The 16755-nt window shown below is 41.9% G+C and overlaps 1 protein-coding gene across 3 annotated transcripts in view; it reads left to right on the forward strand.

Moving 5' to 3' along the window:
- LOC121857104 overlaps nt 1-16755 on the forward strand; it is an 86577-nt gene that overhangs the window by 59309 nt on the left and 10513 nt on the right. For all 3 annotated transcript variants that reach the window (XM_042352979.1, XM_042352980.1, XM_042352981.1), the window contains exons 7-12: nt 738-866; nt 1475-1606; nt 3729-3884; nt 4289-4516; nt 6091-6213; nt 6976-7086. In XM_042352979.1, the coding sequence (XP_042208913.1) occupies nt 738-866; nt 1475-1606; nt 3729-3884; nt 4289-4516; nt 6091-6213; nt 6976-7086 (879 nt within the window). The remainder of the gene's footprint in view (nt 1-737; nt 867-1474; nt 1607-3728; nt 3885-4288; nt 4517-6090; nt 6214-6975; nt 7087-16755) is intronic.

Genomic DNA, 16755 nt, shown 5'->3' on the forward strand with positions numbered 1-16755 from the left:
GTCTTCCACATACAATATACACCTTCACTTATGTGTTCTTTTTCTTATCTTTATAGTACTGTACTGTACAGTATACAGTTTTCTCTTTATTCATAAGACAAATTCTGTGGTTACTTACATATAACACTTTAAAGTGTGTAACAATCATCTCGGTGAAAACAGTTGTTGACAACCAGACTTATGTCTGATTCATATTTTTTGTTGTTGATGTAATAATCTTTTAATAACCTTCTTATACACTTACAGCCTTTAGTTGTTGAAGTGAAGTGCAGTAATAACATAACAACAACTGATTTTCTTTAAAAAGTTCAGATAAGCAGTATTATCCCCCCCCACCCCCCCTCCGCCATATATTCGCATTTTTCGGACTCGCATTTTTCGGACCTTGGTCTGCCCCCAAAAGGTGAATATATGGTGGGGAAGGAGATAATACTGCTTATCTGAACTTTTTAAAGAAAATCAGTTGTTGTTATGTTATTACTGCACTTCACTTCAACAACTAAAGGCTGTAAGTGTATAAGAAGATTATTAAAAGACTATTACATAAACACCCCTCTACACCCTCACACTCTTCACGATACCCTCACACCTTTCACTACACTTTGACACCTCACTACACCTACCACTACACCCTGGGACCTCACTACACCCTTACACATCCCACTACACACACCCCCCACACCCCACTACACCCTGACACAAGTACACCGATAGTAAATAGGTTGGTTTATCCTCAGGACCAGCGAGGCAACACACCGCTACACTCGGCTATAGAAGGCAGTCACCCCGGCATTATCAACTTATTACTGGAGCGAGGATGTGATACTTCCCTGCCTAACAAGGAAGGCCAGATCTTCACACACCTGGTCAGTCCTCCACTCTTACCTTGTCATTGAATATTATTATTATTATTTTTTTATTACTATTATTATTATTATCATTATTATTATTATTATTATTATTATTATTATTATTATTATTATTATTATTATTATTATTATTATTATTATTGCTATTATTATTATTGCTATTATTATTATTGCTATTATTATTATTACAGTATTATTATTATTATTATTATTATTATTATTATTATTATTATTATTATTATTACAGTACTATTATTATCAAAGTGTTCATAAATATTTTGCTTTACAATTAAATTAACAATACAATCACAGCTGCGATCTCCGTCTTAAGTTTTGTACAAAGTGAAGGAAGGTCAAGAGATCAACTGAACATTCGTCACCCCCGCTAGTTTTACCTCAAGAGTAACTTCCCTAATGCTACCCGGGTTAGTCTGAGTTAGGTTTGGTTAAGTAAGGTTAGATTATGGTAAGTGAGTTTAGGATGGTTGGGTTAAGCTAGTGAATGGTAAGGTTAGGTGAGGATAGGCTAAGGTGGTTAATCTTCAGGTGATCTTGGTCGACTCACGAAAGTATATTTTCCCACCTGATGTGGTTATCGAACACAGGTGAACGAGTTCTTGGTGACAGCCGTACATGCAGCCAACGTGGGCCAAGTGGTGAGCCTCCTGAAAGGCCAAGCTGACCCCAACACCCGCGACTCCTACGGCTTCCCTGTGTTGTGCCACTCTGCCTTCAAGGTCAGTTGCCAGGGTAAGGTCTGAGCCTTGTATGGCAACACTAATGTGAGGTTTGATCCTCATCTGGCAACACCAATATAAGGTTTGATGTTTATCTGACAAATGATAAAAGGTTTGATCAACATCTGTCAACAGTGATATAAGATTTGATAATTAGCTGGCAACTCTAATATAAGGGTTGATCCTCATTTGGCAATACTTATATCCCCCCCAACACACACACACACACACACACACACACACACACACACACACACACCTTACCAATTCCTGTACACACAATGAAATAAGTATTTTTACAATTTTGTGTTCGACAATATGACACAATGGACGGAGGATTTCGATAACCTTACCAAGACAACAGGAATCATGGTGTTCATTTTGAAAATTATTGGACCTCCGTAAAGATACTTTTATTGGTTATTCAAACACACACACACACACACAAATGCTTCAGTGTTTTCAAAGTGTGGAATATATTGTACAGTATTTTAATGTGAGACATTTTAGGACTAATCTCTGAAGTGTGGAGGTAAGTATGACTTGGAAACTCGCTAGTCATACATAATATCACAATTAGTGCTTCTACCTGTACATAATATCACAATTAGTGCTTCTACCTGTCCTCCCAATGCAGTATGATAATTTGGGACAAGACTCAGGCTTCTCCTCGCCACATCTTTTGAAATGCTTCTCACCATTATTGGTCACCATACTTATAACCTTCCGAGGAGAGTCGGGTGCGGATCCAGGAATATCAAAAAGGGTGGGGGAACATGTCGAGCACAGAGAGTGCATCCAGCTAAGGAACTTTCTGAAGTCTGACCAACATCATAGGCATTTTGAGGCCATTATGAAGCCATGTACACTTGATATTAGGAGATATTCTGAGGTCAGTAGTAGTTACTTTTTACTATACAAAAATGCCAGAGTACAATACTACATTAAAGAAAACGTATTGGAATTAGTTGATGAAAGGGGGGGTCCTGACCGCCAGGAGCCCTCCTGGATCTGCCCCTGGGAGTTTATCACACACATAACGAGACTCGACTGTACTATACTGTAAAATATGTGTATACTTTACTTAGAATATAAATGCAATAAAGACATACAAAATAATTAAAATAAATAAACAAATAAATGGGGTGATAATCGTGATAACATTCTCATATGTACAGTATTTACCAACACCATGTAACATGTGATACTAAATGTTATACATATAACAATTCCTTGAGATAAATGTACTGTATACAGTATAATTATCAGATGCCACTAAGCGAGCTCATGCTCTCAATTGGCTCAGTCATGTCAATCTTATTATTATTATCCTCTCTGTATCTGTATTTTTCTGGCCAAATATTAATATCAATATCAATATAAAATCTTAATGATGTCAAAATTAAAACTGGGAAGCAGTAAGTGTAGAAGGGTGGCAAATAGAATAACATTGGAGATGAACAGAGATGTTTACCTGTTTCGCACTAGAGAATAATGTTGTCGTTCGTTGTATTTCTGTTATGCTGTTAAAACGTCTACTTCAAAACATTTTTTTCTCACTGTAATAATAGACGGTGTATAAGTTCCACCTAAACATATAAAACACAAAGTTTTAATATATGTAAAACTTTGTAAAACAATGTTAACAGTCAGGTTCAGTGTGTCGATGCGCTCCTTTGTTCAATGTACACTGCCCCACACTTCATGGGGTACCTGGGGAGGGAAGGGGGTGGTGTATAATGTAAGTTAAAAACTAAGAAAAATATTTTTGACAGAGCCCTTGGTCACTAATGATCCAAACTTCCACTTCCTAGCTAAAAAAAGTGCCCAAGATGTCCCCAGACCAGTGACTACCCCACTTTAGGAGCTCATGTCATCAGGGCACATACTTCACTTGGCTCCTGGAGACAAAATGGGAGACGGTAAGACGAACAGATGAAATTAAGACAGAATTATATGGCACCATTTGAGGGAGGGAGGCCATCACCCATTAGAGTGGTGATATAGGCTGCTAATAATGATGATGATTGATGATCTGCACAAACACACACACACATGCACCCTCACACACACACACACACACGTTCAAAGTTCCTGGGCTAATGATAACGTTCTCTCACAGGGGGACGTGTTGATCGCTGATGCCCTGTTAGAGAGTGGCGCTAACCCAAACCTCGGGGACGCTGGTGGCAAGACTCCTCTCCACCATGCTGCCTACTGGGGGAACCTCTTCGTGCTCAAGTCACTGCTGGACAAGGGCGCCACTGTTAACATTCAGGTGAGTCAGTGATTCTACCTGTGTCTCCTGACCTACAGGTGTGGAACCTGACAGGTTGTGTTTTACTACTGATGTACCGGTAATTGTCTATCTTGCCCCATTTATATTGACATACTGTAATATGCAGAATTACAGGTTATAACTTATCTTTAGACAGTGGTGCACTTAGGTATCTTATTCTGGCTAACACCAGACGATTTTATTCAGCTGAGAAAAAAACCCTGCCCTACAGAGGTAAAACATTTTTTATTTCATAAATACCAACACAAATATTGACATAGCTTAAAAAACAAAGAACTATCATATTAATGCCAGTAACTACCACGAACTGCCTTCTTAAGAGGGAAACAAAGACAATAATAGCACCTTTCACTACCATGATATCCACTTACCATCAACACCAGGATAAGCACGGCTGCACGCCCTTGCACGATGCTGCACGGGAGGGGTCAGAAGATGTAATCACAGTACTAACGGGACGTGGGGCAAAGGTCGACGTGGGTGACGACGAGGGCAACACACCCCTGCACATTGCTGCCAGGTGGGGACAATTGTCGACTGTGGAGCAGCTACTGGAGAAGGGAGCAACGGAGAACATCAAAAACAAGGATGGTCTCCTCTACTCTGATCTGGTGAGGAAACAATGTACCTCTGTAAAACTGTAGCACTATACAGTATTATCTACCACTGTACAGTGTGAAGCAATAATCCCCCCCCCCCCCTCTGTAGCCGGAGCCACGAGGGGGGAGAGGAAAGAGTTTGTCCGATCGCCAGGCCTCCACTTGCCATGGCTCCTACTACTATGGGGGTAGCTATTACTGCTTCTGACTGTACCACTGTAACATTGTAACACTATCATGTAACAATGTACCATCTACCACTGTATTTTGTACCAATCATCTACTACTGTATCCTGTACCACTCACCTACCACTGTATTCTGTACCACTGTAATATTGAATGTCTATACAGTACTATATCACTAATTCTCTATATGACTATACCACTATATTTTAATACCACAGAGCTCCCCCAAGTATGCAGATTTTAACCGCACGAAACCCAACTAAACGCATCAAAGCCATGCAACCCAAATTCCAAAGTACAGTACTACTACTACTACTATTACCTTGCTGTCACTCGGAATCGAGTATGACGATCATCCAGCTATGATACAATGATAAGAGTTATTAAGGATGTCACCTATGTTAGTGAGTTTTGAGGTGACTAAAGAGGCCGATACGGGACCCGCAGCGTCGTCCACATTCGTCGCACATGTGGAGGGCTCCATCTACTGCGGGAGGGGCGGTGGCAGCGTCTTTCCGACGTTGGCGCTTGTCTGCCTCGGTTTGAAGTCGGGCTAACTCGGAAGTAGTGACACCTTCCCATGTGGTGCTTCTCCAAGCGTTACGATGTGGAGTAATCGTCTCCCAGGTGAGGGGGTCGTTTTGGCACCTTTTCAGGTTTGTCTTGAGACTATCCTTATACCTTCTTAATTGCCCGCCGGCGTTACGTTTACTATTCGTTAGGTTACTGTAAAGTAGCTGCAGTACGCAGGGGTCCCAAGTACGCAGGCGTAAATTTCCGTGAGGCACTGCCAAGTGAGGGAGGGAGAGAGGAAGTGAGCAGAGGAGCTAGCTGTTGATTGGTTAAGTGGCCACTACCAACTTTCTGGCCGTGACGTCACCAACGACGCAGACACCAGTCCCATTCCTCCGCTCCTCAAGACTTACTTTCCTGTATTTTTTAGGTGTTTTGGGCTGCTACAGCTACCATGGCTACCCCACTGCTGTTGGGACGCCAGGCAGAAGAGTGAAGTCGATGACCCTGACACGCAAGGAGATAAAAGACTGGCTGAACAATGGCAAGAAAGTGTTTATTCTTCTTATTTAAAGGTTTATTTCTGTTTTATTATACACCTTATATAACTAAGGCACACATATTTAACTAAGGGTAACTTTCAAAGAGGCTATGTGCAAAAAAAGTGCATTGAAAAACCAGTTTTGGGTTCATGGTGCGTATCTGGAGGGGTCCCGAAGCTAATTATTTTTCCCATTAGTTTATAGTACCCAAGTACACGGTTCCCAAGTACACGCCGCTCCGTTGGCACCAATTACCCGCATACTTGGGGGGAGGCACTGTACTATAAAACAAAACCAACTTTACCAGTATATCACAATACTGTACTATATGATACTATAACACAGGCACTAATACGGGCAGTAAGGACAGAGGAACACAGTCAAGTGATGTCTGGTCTAGCGTGGGGGGGCGACCCTAACAGCAGGGACTCTCGAGGTTGGACGCTGCTGCACCATGCTGTCTACAAGGTGAGACTTCTGGCTCAACCTTACTTAGGAGGATGTCTTAGGGGAGGAACTTAATATCTTTAAGTGACATGATATTTTAGAGGAGTAACTTGATCTTAGAATAACTTGATGTAAATTACCTGAATATTTTAAAGTAACTTTTCAACACTGAGTAACTTTGTCTTAAAATAACATCTGAGAGTAACTTAATATCTTAGGGGAGTAATTATTGAGTAGTGTTTGGAATTATTGCCTTACATTGATGTTCTGTACTAGTATTGTACACTCGTTAACAAAAAAGTATCTTTCAGGAGGGATCTGATAAATTTGGAATTGAACTATCCTGCTGTCTCGTTTGGGTTGGTAGTGGTGATTGTGAGACATTTACTACCTATTATGGTAGGCCTAATTTAGTTATTTCATTATTTGTTCGTTGCATTATGGTTGGGTGAATAACAATATGCATCATGAGCCTTTATAAAAACCTTCACTCGTGGTGTCAGTTTGTTTCTCACAAGAATTGTAAAGATACTCTTTTTTACCGAGTGTACAGCTGTATAGTGTATAGGTGTTGCACATATGTATGGCGTGGTATACCTATGTTGTACAGCTGTATGGTGTATGTACTGTAGAAATATGTACTGTGTATTTTAAAATTACTGTATGCACTGTACAAGTGTGTAATACACATGTGTTGCCCACGTGTGCAGTGAATAAATATAAGTGTTAAGTGTACTTACTGTACAAGTGGTGCACATCTATTACAAGTGTTATGTGTTGTAGGGGACCCAGAAAATCTGTGAACTACTGTTGGAATGTGGCGCCAACGTCAACGCCGCCGATGATCACGGCAGGACGCCCCTGCTGCTGGCTGCCTACCGGGGCGAGCATCAGGTAAGGTCAGGTGTGGTTTGGTGAGGTTAGGTTATGTAAGATCAGGTTAGGTTACGGTAGAATAGGGTAAATTAGGCTAAGTTAGGCTAAGTGACATCACTTTAAGTTAGATTAGGTCACGTTATCTTTACTTTTTACTTACTTTTATCCTCTTCACCACTGATCGGCTCGATAGCCACTTGGGCGATTGGTCATGTCTCTGTTATGCACTGTTGGCAAGTACTGGGCATGCACTGGCTCCTGAATGTATCTCAACCTGCTCCAGTGTTGGTCAAGTCTGGTCTTGAAAGAGCTCGCACTCGGTGCCGTCTCAACACTCTGGCAGATTGTTCCAAGAGTTCACAACCCTCACTCCGAAAAAGTTACCCCTCACAGTTTTCTGGGCTTGCTGCTTCTTCAACCTTGAGCTGTGATCCCTTGTGGAGCGAGTTTCCTCCAGCTCTAGGTAAGGTCACTCAACTGATTAGTGCCCTTTGAGATATTTGAACACCTCAATTAGGTCCCCCCTTGCCCCTCTGTAGCATAAGCTAGGCAATTTCAGGTGCTCAGGGTAGTTGAGGTGCCGAAGTGCTGGCACCGGTCTGGTGGCCCTCCTTTGGACATTTTCAATCAACTGACAGTCCCTAGCATATCTCGGAGACCAGACGGGGTGACAGTACTCCAGACAGGGAAGCACCTCACTCTTGAAGATCTTTACGGGGGACGGACTGTCTAGATATCCGAACGACTTTCTTATAAAACCTAATACGCTTTTGACTAAACAGTGCTACATGAGTTGTGTTGGCATTCAATCCAAACCAGCTCCAGCCAGCCTCCAGGTCACACAGATGTACCATATATGACATACAATAAAACTTGTGGAACAGGTTTAAGCAGGTACAGGAAGAGGGGGACATCAAAGTAGTGTACCAGCTCTCCCACTAATAGGGGCAAGTGGCAAACCGACTGTAAATAATGTTGTTAACATAGTGCATGCTGTAGCTTTAAGTAATACTACTAACCCAGAGAGAATAAATGCTCTAGAATAAATCCTCTAGAAACTGGGGATATCAAATGTTAATACACAAATGCCAGAAGTTTAGTTAATAAAACTGATGCACTTGAACGCATATCCATTCACAGAACATCCAGAAATCATAGGAATTAGCGAGTCCCAGGGCTAACATGATGTGTCGCAGGGTGTATTTTATCCACCAGCTTATCGCCCACCATTTAGAAAAGACAGAGCCACAAGAGGTGATGGTGTACACTATATGTCAAGGATCACCAGAGTGTAACTACTAATGACTAGCTAAACGAAATGGGATCATCTGAGTCAATTTGGTGTGATTGATAGCTCAAAACAAAAGCAAGCTAACAGTAGGTGTGAACTATGTATATTCAGAATTCTTAATGAGAAAAGTTATTAGTGATAATGAAGGACTAAAAGTTAATGGTGAGTTATATCATACTCTGTATTCAGTAGTTATACAGATGATACTGCTCTTATCACAGATAGTGAAGAGACATTACAAAACCTCGTTAACAGATTAGTGGAAAAAGGGTGAAAAATATGGTCTAAAAATTAAGTTAGGCTACAGGGAACTGAAACAAGTGGAAAATTTTGTGTAGTACTTGGGAAATTACATTAGCTGTGATGGTAGATATACGGGAGGCTTTATATGATAAGGACTTTATTTGAGAAGGACCGGTATATGGGTCAGAAGTATGGCCACTTTCAGCAGTCGACACCATAAATGATGTTGGAGGCCTTTGAATAAGCTACACAAACAGGAAAACAAATGAAGAGGTACTGTGCTAAGATCAACAAAAACTTTGAGAGAAATGCTTGAAATGTACAAAAAAAGAAAGATGAGATACTTTGGTCATATAATTGGGGATGAGGAGATATTAACAGGAATATTAATGGACAAAGTTGAGGATAGGAGGGCCAGGGAGAGGCAGAGACTGGGATGGATAAATGAAATTAAAAACTGGGTCTCCAGAGAGATACAAAACCTAAAGAGGACTGGTAAAAACAACCTGAGATGTGATGACAGTACAGTAATATCTCTTGGAAAATCGTTCCCAAAGCCGGAATTTTCCAGATTATTCTGGCTTGGGGACGATTTTCCAAGGGGCACATTTTACGGAAAATTCCAAGAAAATTTTCCCGATACCTGGAAAATTCTGGGGAACGAGGATTTTTTTCCAGGTTTGAGAGATGATGTAATGGGCAATTTCTGGAACTTCCGAGAACATTTTTCTGTTATCCGGAAAATTATGGAAAATTCCCGGGATGTGGGATTTTTTTCCGGCTTTGAGAAAGTCGTCTCGTTACCTAGAAATCTCTCATTCCAGGAAGTGCTCGGCACCAAGTGTTCCGGCTAACAGAGATATCACTGTACAGTACTCTGAATGAGTGATAGGGCTGACTCAGCTTCAGGGAAGGAAGTAGCAGATTTCCATAGAGTCATCCAGCAGATCTCCATAGAGTCATCCAGCAGATCTCCATAGTGATACAGCAGATCTCCAAGAGTCATCCAGCAGATCTCATTAGAGTGATCCAGTAGATCTCCATAGAGTCATCCAGCAGATCTCCATAGAGTCATCCAGCAGATCTCCATAGTGATACAGCAGATCTCCAAGAGTCATCCAGTAGATTTCCATAGAGTCATCCAGCAGATCTCTATAGAGTCATCCGGCAGATCTTCATAGCCATGCAGCAGATCTCCAAAGAGTCATTCAGAAGATTTCCATTGATTCATCCAGCAGATCTCCATAGAGTCATCCAGCAGATCTCCATAGAGTCATCCAGCATATCTCCATTAAGTCATCCAGTGCATAGGCCCTCATCATGGGAGACTTTAATCATGAGACAATAGACTGGGTGAATCTTACCATGTTAAGGACACTTTCTTCATGCAACACGTGTTGGACCCCATGAGGGGAGGCAACATTCTAAATTTAGTCTTAACGACTGACGAGGCTATGGTTGACGAGGTCCACGTCGGGGAGAAACTAACTCTGACCAGCGACAACTACAAACTAAAATGGAATACAATCTTGATAGTTGAGAGACAGTAGTTGAGGAGGAATACTATGACTTCAACAATGGAGATTACTGGCTCGTGAGAGACAAACTACAGAAAATTACCCGGGAGGAAATAGTGAGAGAGAAGGCAGGCATCGATGACTCAATGCAAAACTTCATGGAAATCCATTAGTAAACAGAAGAGGAATGTATACCCACCTTGTGTGTGATCTACATAAACGACATAGGTGAAAATATATCGAGCCAAATTGTCAAGTTTGTGGACGATACGAAGATATTAGGGAAGGTAACAAGTCGGGACAATGTCACAAATGGTCCCAAGACTGGCAAATGCTCTTTAACATTACAAAATGCAAGACCTTACATGTAGTATACAACAACCCCAAGCACAACTATTCTATTAACACTTTCCTGGATACTGTCAATAAGGAGATTTTTTGTTTTTTATCATATTCGCCACTTATCAGCTTACTAGCCGTTTGGGTGGTCTAACCCATATCTTGAGCATAAGCCCAGTTGGGACACAAGTCCCAGATTTTTCAGAGTTGTTCCTCAGATGTTATTGCATTACACCATTCCCCAGGTTGCGACCTACAACAGCCGTCTTACAACCAGGTTCCTACTCACTGCTAGGTGAACAGAGGCAACGGGTGTAAGGAGACCTGCCTAGTTTCTCACTCTGCGGTGTGATAGATCATTTACAGAAGGCAGCACACATCAAGTGGGGGCAGCAGTGAAAAAAACAAATCGAGATCTAGGAATTATAAAGCACACCTTTGAATAAAAAGATAAGAAAATGCTCCTCCAACTGCACAAATCTCAAGTATATCCCAGTCTTGATTACTCTATACAGACATGGAAACCTTACCTCCAGAACTATCTAACATCCCTAGAAAAAGTGCAACACAGAGCGACTAAGATGATTCCGGAACTACGTCATCTCTATTATACAAGTAAACTGAGGGCCTTAGGACTAACAACCCTTCAGACAAGGCATAAAAAGGCAAATCTCACTGGAAAACTTGAACCCGTAACATTTGTTTGAAATGCCCTGCACCACCAACATCAGAGGACATAACTACAAGCTCGCCAAGTTATGTTACTCATCACCAACACGAGGGGACATAACTACAAGCTCGCCAAGTTATGTTACTCATCACCAACACGAGGGGACATAACTACAAGCTCGCCAAGTTATGTTACTCACCACCAACACGAGGGGACATAACTACAAGCTCGCCAAGTTATGTTACTCACCACCAACACGAGGGGACATAATTACAAGCTCGCCAAGTTATGTTACTCACCACCAACACGAGGGGACATAACTACAAGCTCGCCAAGTTATGTTACTCACCACCAACACGAGGGACATAACTACAAGCTCGTTATGTTACTCACCACCAACACGAGGGACATAACTACAAGCTCGCCAAGTTATGTTACTCATCACCAACACGAGGGGACATAATTACAAGCTCGCCAAGTTATGTTACTCATCACCAACACTAGGGGAACTACAAGCTCGCCAAGTTATGTTACTCACCACCAACACGAGGGACATAACTACAAGCTCGCCAAGTTATGTTACTCATCACCAACACGAGGGGACAACTACAAGCCAAGTTGTGTTACTCACCACCAACACGAGGGACATAACTACAAGCTCGCCAAGTTATGTTACTCACCACCAACACGAGGACATAATTACAAGCTCGCCAAGTTATGTTACTCATCACCAACACGAGGGGACATAACTACAAGCTCGCCAAGTTATGTTACTCACCACCAACACGAGGGGACATAACTACAAGCTCGCCAAGTTATGTTACTCACCACCAACACGAGGGGACATAATTACAAGCTCGCCAAGTTATGTTACTCACCACCAACACGAGGGGACATAACTACAAGCTCGCCAAGTTATATCACGCACCACCAACACGAGGGGACATAATTACAAGCTCGCCAAGTTATCATACAGAATGAACATAAGGAAAAACTTCTCACAGATGCTGGCAAACCTATGGTACGGTCTACCAGCTCAAGCTGTGGAATCAAGAACAGTACTGTACAGGGCTTCAAAATAGTCCTGAACAAAACTATCAAGAACAATGGAGGGAACCTACACAGGCCACTGGCCTTCTTCACTCGACATGGCCACTTCTAACAGATGGCCATTAGGAAAATATATACAATATATATATACTTTTACTTATTTTACTTTTATCCTCTTCACCACTGATCAGCTCGTTAGCCGCTTAGGCGATAGGTCACGTCTCTGTTATGCACTATTGGCTAGTATTGGACATGCACTGGCTCCTGAATGTATCTGAACCTGCTTCAGTGCTTGTCAAGACTGGTCTTGAAAGAGCTCACACTTCGTGCCGTCTGGCAGTTTGTTTCAGTTTTTTTTTTTTTTTTTTTACAGGGATTACCCCACCCGGGCAAAGGTCACTGACCCACATCGCAGCCTGGGGGGGGGGACAAAAACGTAATAATAACAATTAGTTCAAAGTAATTAAAATTTATAATAAATACAAAATTAAAAATTAAATAATAATAACACTAATAATAATAATTAATAATAATAATAATAATAATAATAATAATAATAATAATAATAATAATAATAATAATAATAATAATAATAATAATAATAATAATAATAATAATAATAATAATAATAATAATAATAAAGATATACAAAAATTTAAAAAGATCAATAGTGAGAAACGATATATGTACAGTATGTTGTGTTGTCAAAGAAAGAGAATGAATTGAGACCCTGCAATTGTATGTAAATGAAGCAGAAAGTCAGATCAGCAACCTGGGACTTGGCTACAATTTTCGGGATGCCATATGGCAGCAGGGTCTACCATTAGACAACACATTATGCTTCCAATACAGTATCTTCCCAGGCGGTAGTAACAACTCTCACTCCGAAAAAGTTACCCCTCACAGTTTACTGGGCTTGTGGCTTCTTCAACCATGAGCTGTGACCCCAGGTAAGGGCACTCGACTGAGATGGATCATGGTATCTAGGGGAAAGTTTTAAATTGGATAAAATCATGGTTCACCGATAGAACGCAGAGGGTCAGCGCAGATGGTGTTAGATCTGAGTGGGGCCGTGTAACCAGTGGGGTTCCCCAGGGGTCAGTACTAGGCCCACTCTTGTTCATAATCTACATAAACGATCTAGATACTGGGATCAGCAGTGATATAAGCAAGTTTGCGGATGACACCAAAATAGGGCGGCAAATTAATTCGGGGCAGGATGCAAATGCATTACAGGAGGATCTAAATAAACTGCAGGGGTGGTCTGAAAAATAGCAAATGAAATTCAACACCAGCAAGTGCAGCGTACTTAATATTGGAAGAACAAATACTGTCAATGTATACAGCCTTAACAACATCAACCTTGAGAAGTCGACTTGTGAAAGAGACCTAGGGGTACTTGTAAGCCCGGACCTACGGCCTAGAAAACAGTGCGTTAATGTTCGAAATAAGGCAAACAGAGTATTGGGTTTTATATCTAGAAGTGTAAGTAACAAGAGTGCAGAGGTCTTATTGCAACTATATATCTTGCGCTAGTCAGGCCGCACCTCGATTATGCGGTTCAGTTCTGGTGCCCCTATTATAGAATGGATATAAATTCACTAGAGTCGGTGCAGCGAAGAATGACAAAAATGATTCCGGGACTTAGAAACCTTCCATATCAGGATAGGTTAAAGAAACTTAACTTGCATTCCCTAGAAAGACGAAGAGTGCGAGGAGATATGATAGAAGTAATTAAGTGGGTGAAAGGAATCAATAAAGGGGATATAGATAAAGTTCTTATAATATCCGAGCAGGATAAGACTCGGAGCAACGGATTCAAGTTGGATAAGTTTAGGTTTAGGAGGGAGATAGGAAGAAACTGGTTCACAAATAGGGTGGTGGACGAGTGGAACAAGCTTAGCAACTTTGTAGTAAGTGCTGGAACTCTGGAAAATTTCAAAAGGAGGCTAGATAGCCTTCATTAGAGAAAGGTAAAGGAACATACAGTGAACATACAGATTAATGTAGGTGTTGAACAGCAAACTCGTAGTGTAGTAACTCCCTCCCAGATGGTGTTAGGAGGAACTCACGTGGTGTAGTAGTTCCCTCAGATGTTGTTATGAGGGACCCTGTGCTTGCTCGCCTCTTTCGCCTTTGCCTCAAAACGAAAACTTTTCCTTCTTCTTGGAAGCATGCCTTGGTTCAGCCCATCCCGAAGAAGGGTGACCATTCTAATCCCTCTAACTATCGCCACATTGCCCTAACTTCATCCCTCTCTAAGATTTTCGAAACTATCTTGAACTCCCATTTTCTCCGTCACCTTGAACGCCTTTCTCTTTTGTCGGATAACCAGTATGGCTTTCGCCAGGCGAGATCTACTGGTGATCTGCTTTCCTATTGCACCCATCTTTGGTCATCCTCTCTTAGGGATTATGGGGAAACTTTTGTCGTGGCCCTCGACATCTCCAAAGCATTTGACAGGGTATGGCACAAGTCTTTGCTATCTAAACTTCCCTCTTTTGGTTTCTCTCCCCCACTTTGTTCTCTCATCTCTAGCTTCCTTGAGAATCGATCCATGGCAGTTGTTGTCGAGGGATCGATTTCTCGCTCTTTCTCTACCAATAGTGGCGTCCCACAGGGTTCTGTTCTTTCACCAACTCTCTTTCTTCTTTTTATCAATGATTTACTTCACACTACAACTAATTCTATCCATTCTTACGCCGATGATTCTACTCTTCACTCTTCCTCACATTTTCCCCTTCCTCCTAACTCTCAAACTACATAGATCTGTTTCTAGAACTGATATCATTACTTCTATCAACGCGGATCTGTGCAGCATCTCTGAATGGGGAGATACAAACTTGGTTAAGTTCAATAGTTACAAAACTCAATATTTACCAATTACACTTTGTAAAGTAGACGATCTCCCACCAATTACATTTCAGGACGCTATCATCCTCCCAAATTCTGAAATAAATATGTTAGGCCTCACCATTTCCTCCAATATGTCCTGGAAATCACACATCCTTAGTATAACTAAAGCTGCCTCCCGAAAGTTGGGAATGCTGTACAGATGCCGTAGCTACTTCACTCCTGAGCAGTTGCTCCAAGTATATAAGGGATTCATTCGTCCTAACTTGGAGTACTGCTCTCATATCTCGGGTGGCTCTTCTTCTGTCCAACTAATAGATAGGGTGGAATCCAAGGCATTTCGTCATATTAGCTCTCCTCCTTTAGTCGACAATCTCTCTCCCCTTTCTCTTCGCCGCAATGTTGCTTCACTCTCTCTCTTTTACAGGTACTTTAACGGGCAATGTTCAGGGGATTTGGCATCCTGTGTACCGCCTGTAAGGCCGTGGGTTCGTAACACACGTCTTGCCCGCGGTGCCCATCATTTCTCTGTTGATATCGGTCACACGAGAATAACCCGTTATAGTACATCCTTCTTTCCTCACACAGCCAAGCTGCGGAATGCTCTGCCTTCTTCTGTGTTTCCATGCTCTTACAATCTGTCTCACTTTAAAAAGCTGGTTTTCCGGCAACTTCGTGGTGTAGACTAATACAGTATAACCTTTTTTTTCTATATTTTCAATTTCTTTCCGTTCTGTTTTTTTTCGGCCCCCCAGGCTCCGTTGTGGGTCGTTTGACCTGTGCCCGGGTGGGCTAATTCCCGTAAAAAAAAAAAAAAAACCACCAGGCTACTGAGCCAAGTTGTGAGATTTTATGTTTTTTTCAACTCCTATTTTCGGGAAGATCTCTGTAGCTTTCTTCATTTATTCTTACTCGGTTATATGCACATGTAGTGGACTTCTCCCCTACAACTGCGTAGCCGCAGCCACCAGCTGCTACCATCTTCCCTAGCAACCAAACTAGCGGCCCAAGCGGGGGCGTCACCAGATGCCACCGTATCCTAGCAACCGAGCCAAAGACCGGTTACTTCTCGGGTTTTCCCAACGTGACTCACGCTTGACTCACGGCTGCTGGGTATATAAGCTCTGTCTCTCCATTGAGATTCATTCTGGCCATTCTACTTGAACAAGCAACACCTCCTCCGCCGCTGCCTGGCGGCCCTCGCCTCTCCTCCGCCTGCCTGGCGGTCCTCGCTCCCGCCAGCGAGCATGGCGACCCACCAGCTGTCCTTCTCTGAGCGTCCTCACAAGCTCCTGCACATCTACCTCCTTCAACACGCTACTCACCGAACGTCTCTACTGAGCAGCTCCTCACCACACGGCACCTCCAGCACCAGACTGTCTATCATATAACTTATATTATACAAGAAAACCACCTTAGAGTTTCCATCCATCCTGAGTGCTAGACAACATTACCACGAAACCCCTACACACACACCGTCCTAAAAACATAGTGAAAAAGTAAAAGAAATAATTGTTTTAAGAGCAAACACCTAATGGGAGGAGAGCGCAGAGTGTAGCTGGTGGTGAGCATTGCTAGGGAATCGGCTTCCCAGCTGATCTTCGTTATGGTGGAGCAGATAGCGTATGCAAATGGCAACTGTGTTAAACTTTCATTTCGCTTTTATTTACTGGTTTGGCATTAGTATTTTTATTTAATTTATTCATTTGTATTATTTTATTTAC

The sequence above is a fragment of the Homarus americanus genome, unplaced genomic scaffold (genome assembly GCF_018991925.1).
Source record: "Homarus americanus isolate GMGI-L3 unplaced genomic scaffold, GMGI_Hamer_2.0 scaffold20465, whole genome shotgun sequence".
NCBI lineage: Eukaryota > Metazoa > Arthropoda > Malacostraca > Decapoda > Nephropidae > Homarus > Homarus americanus.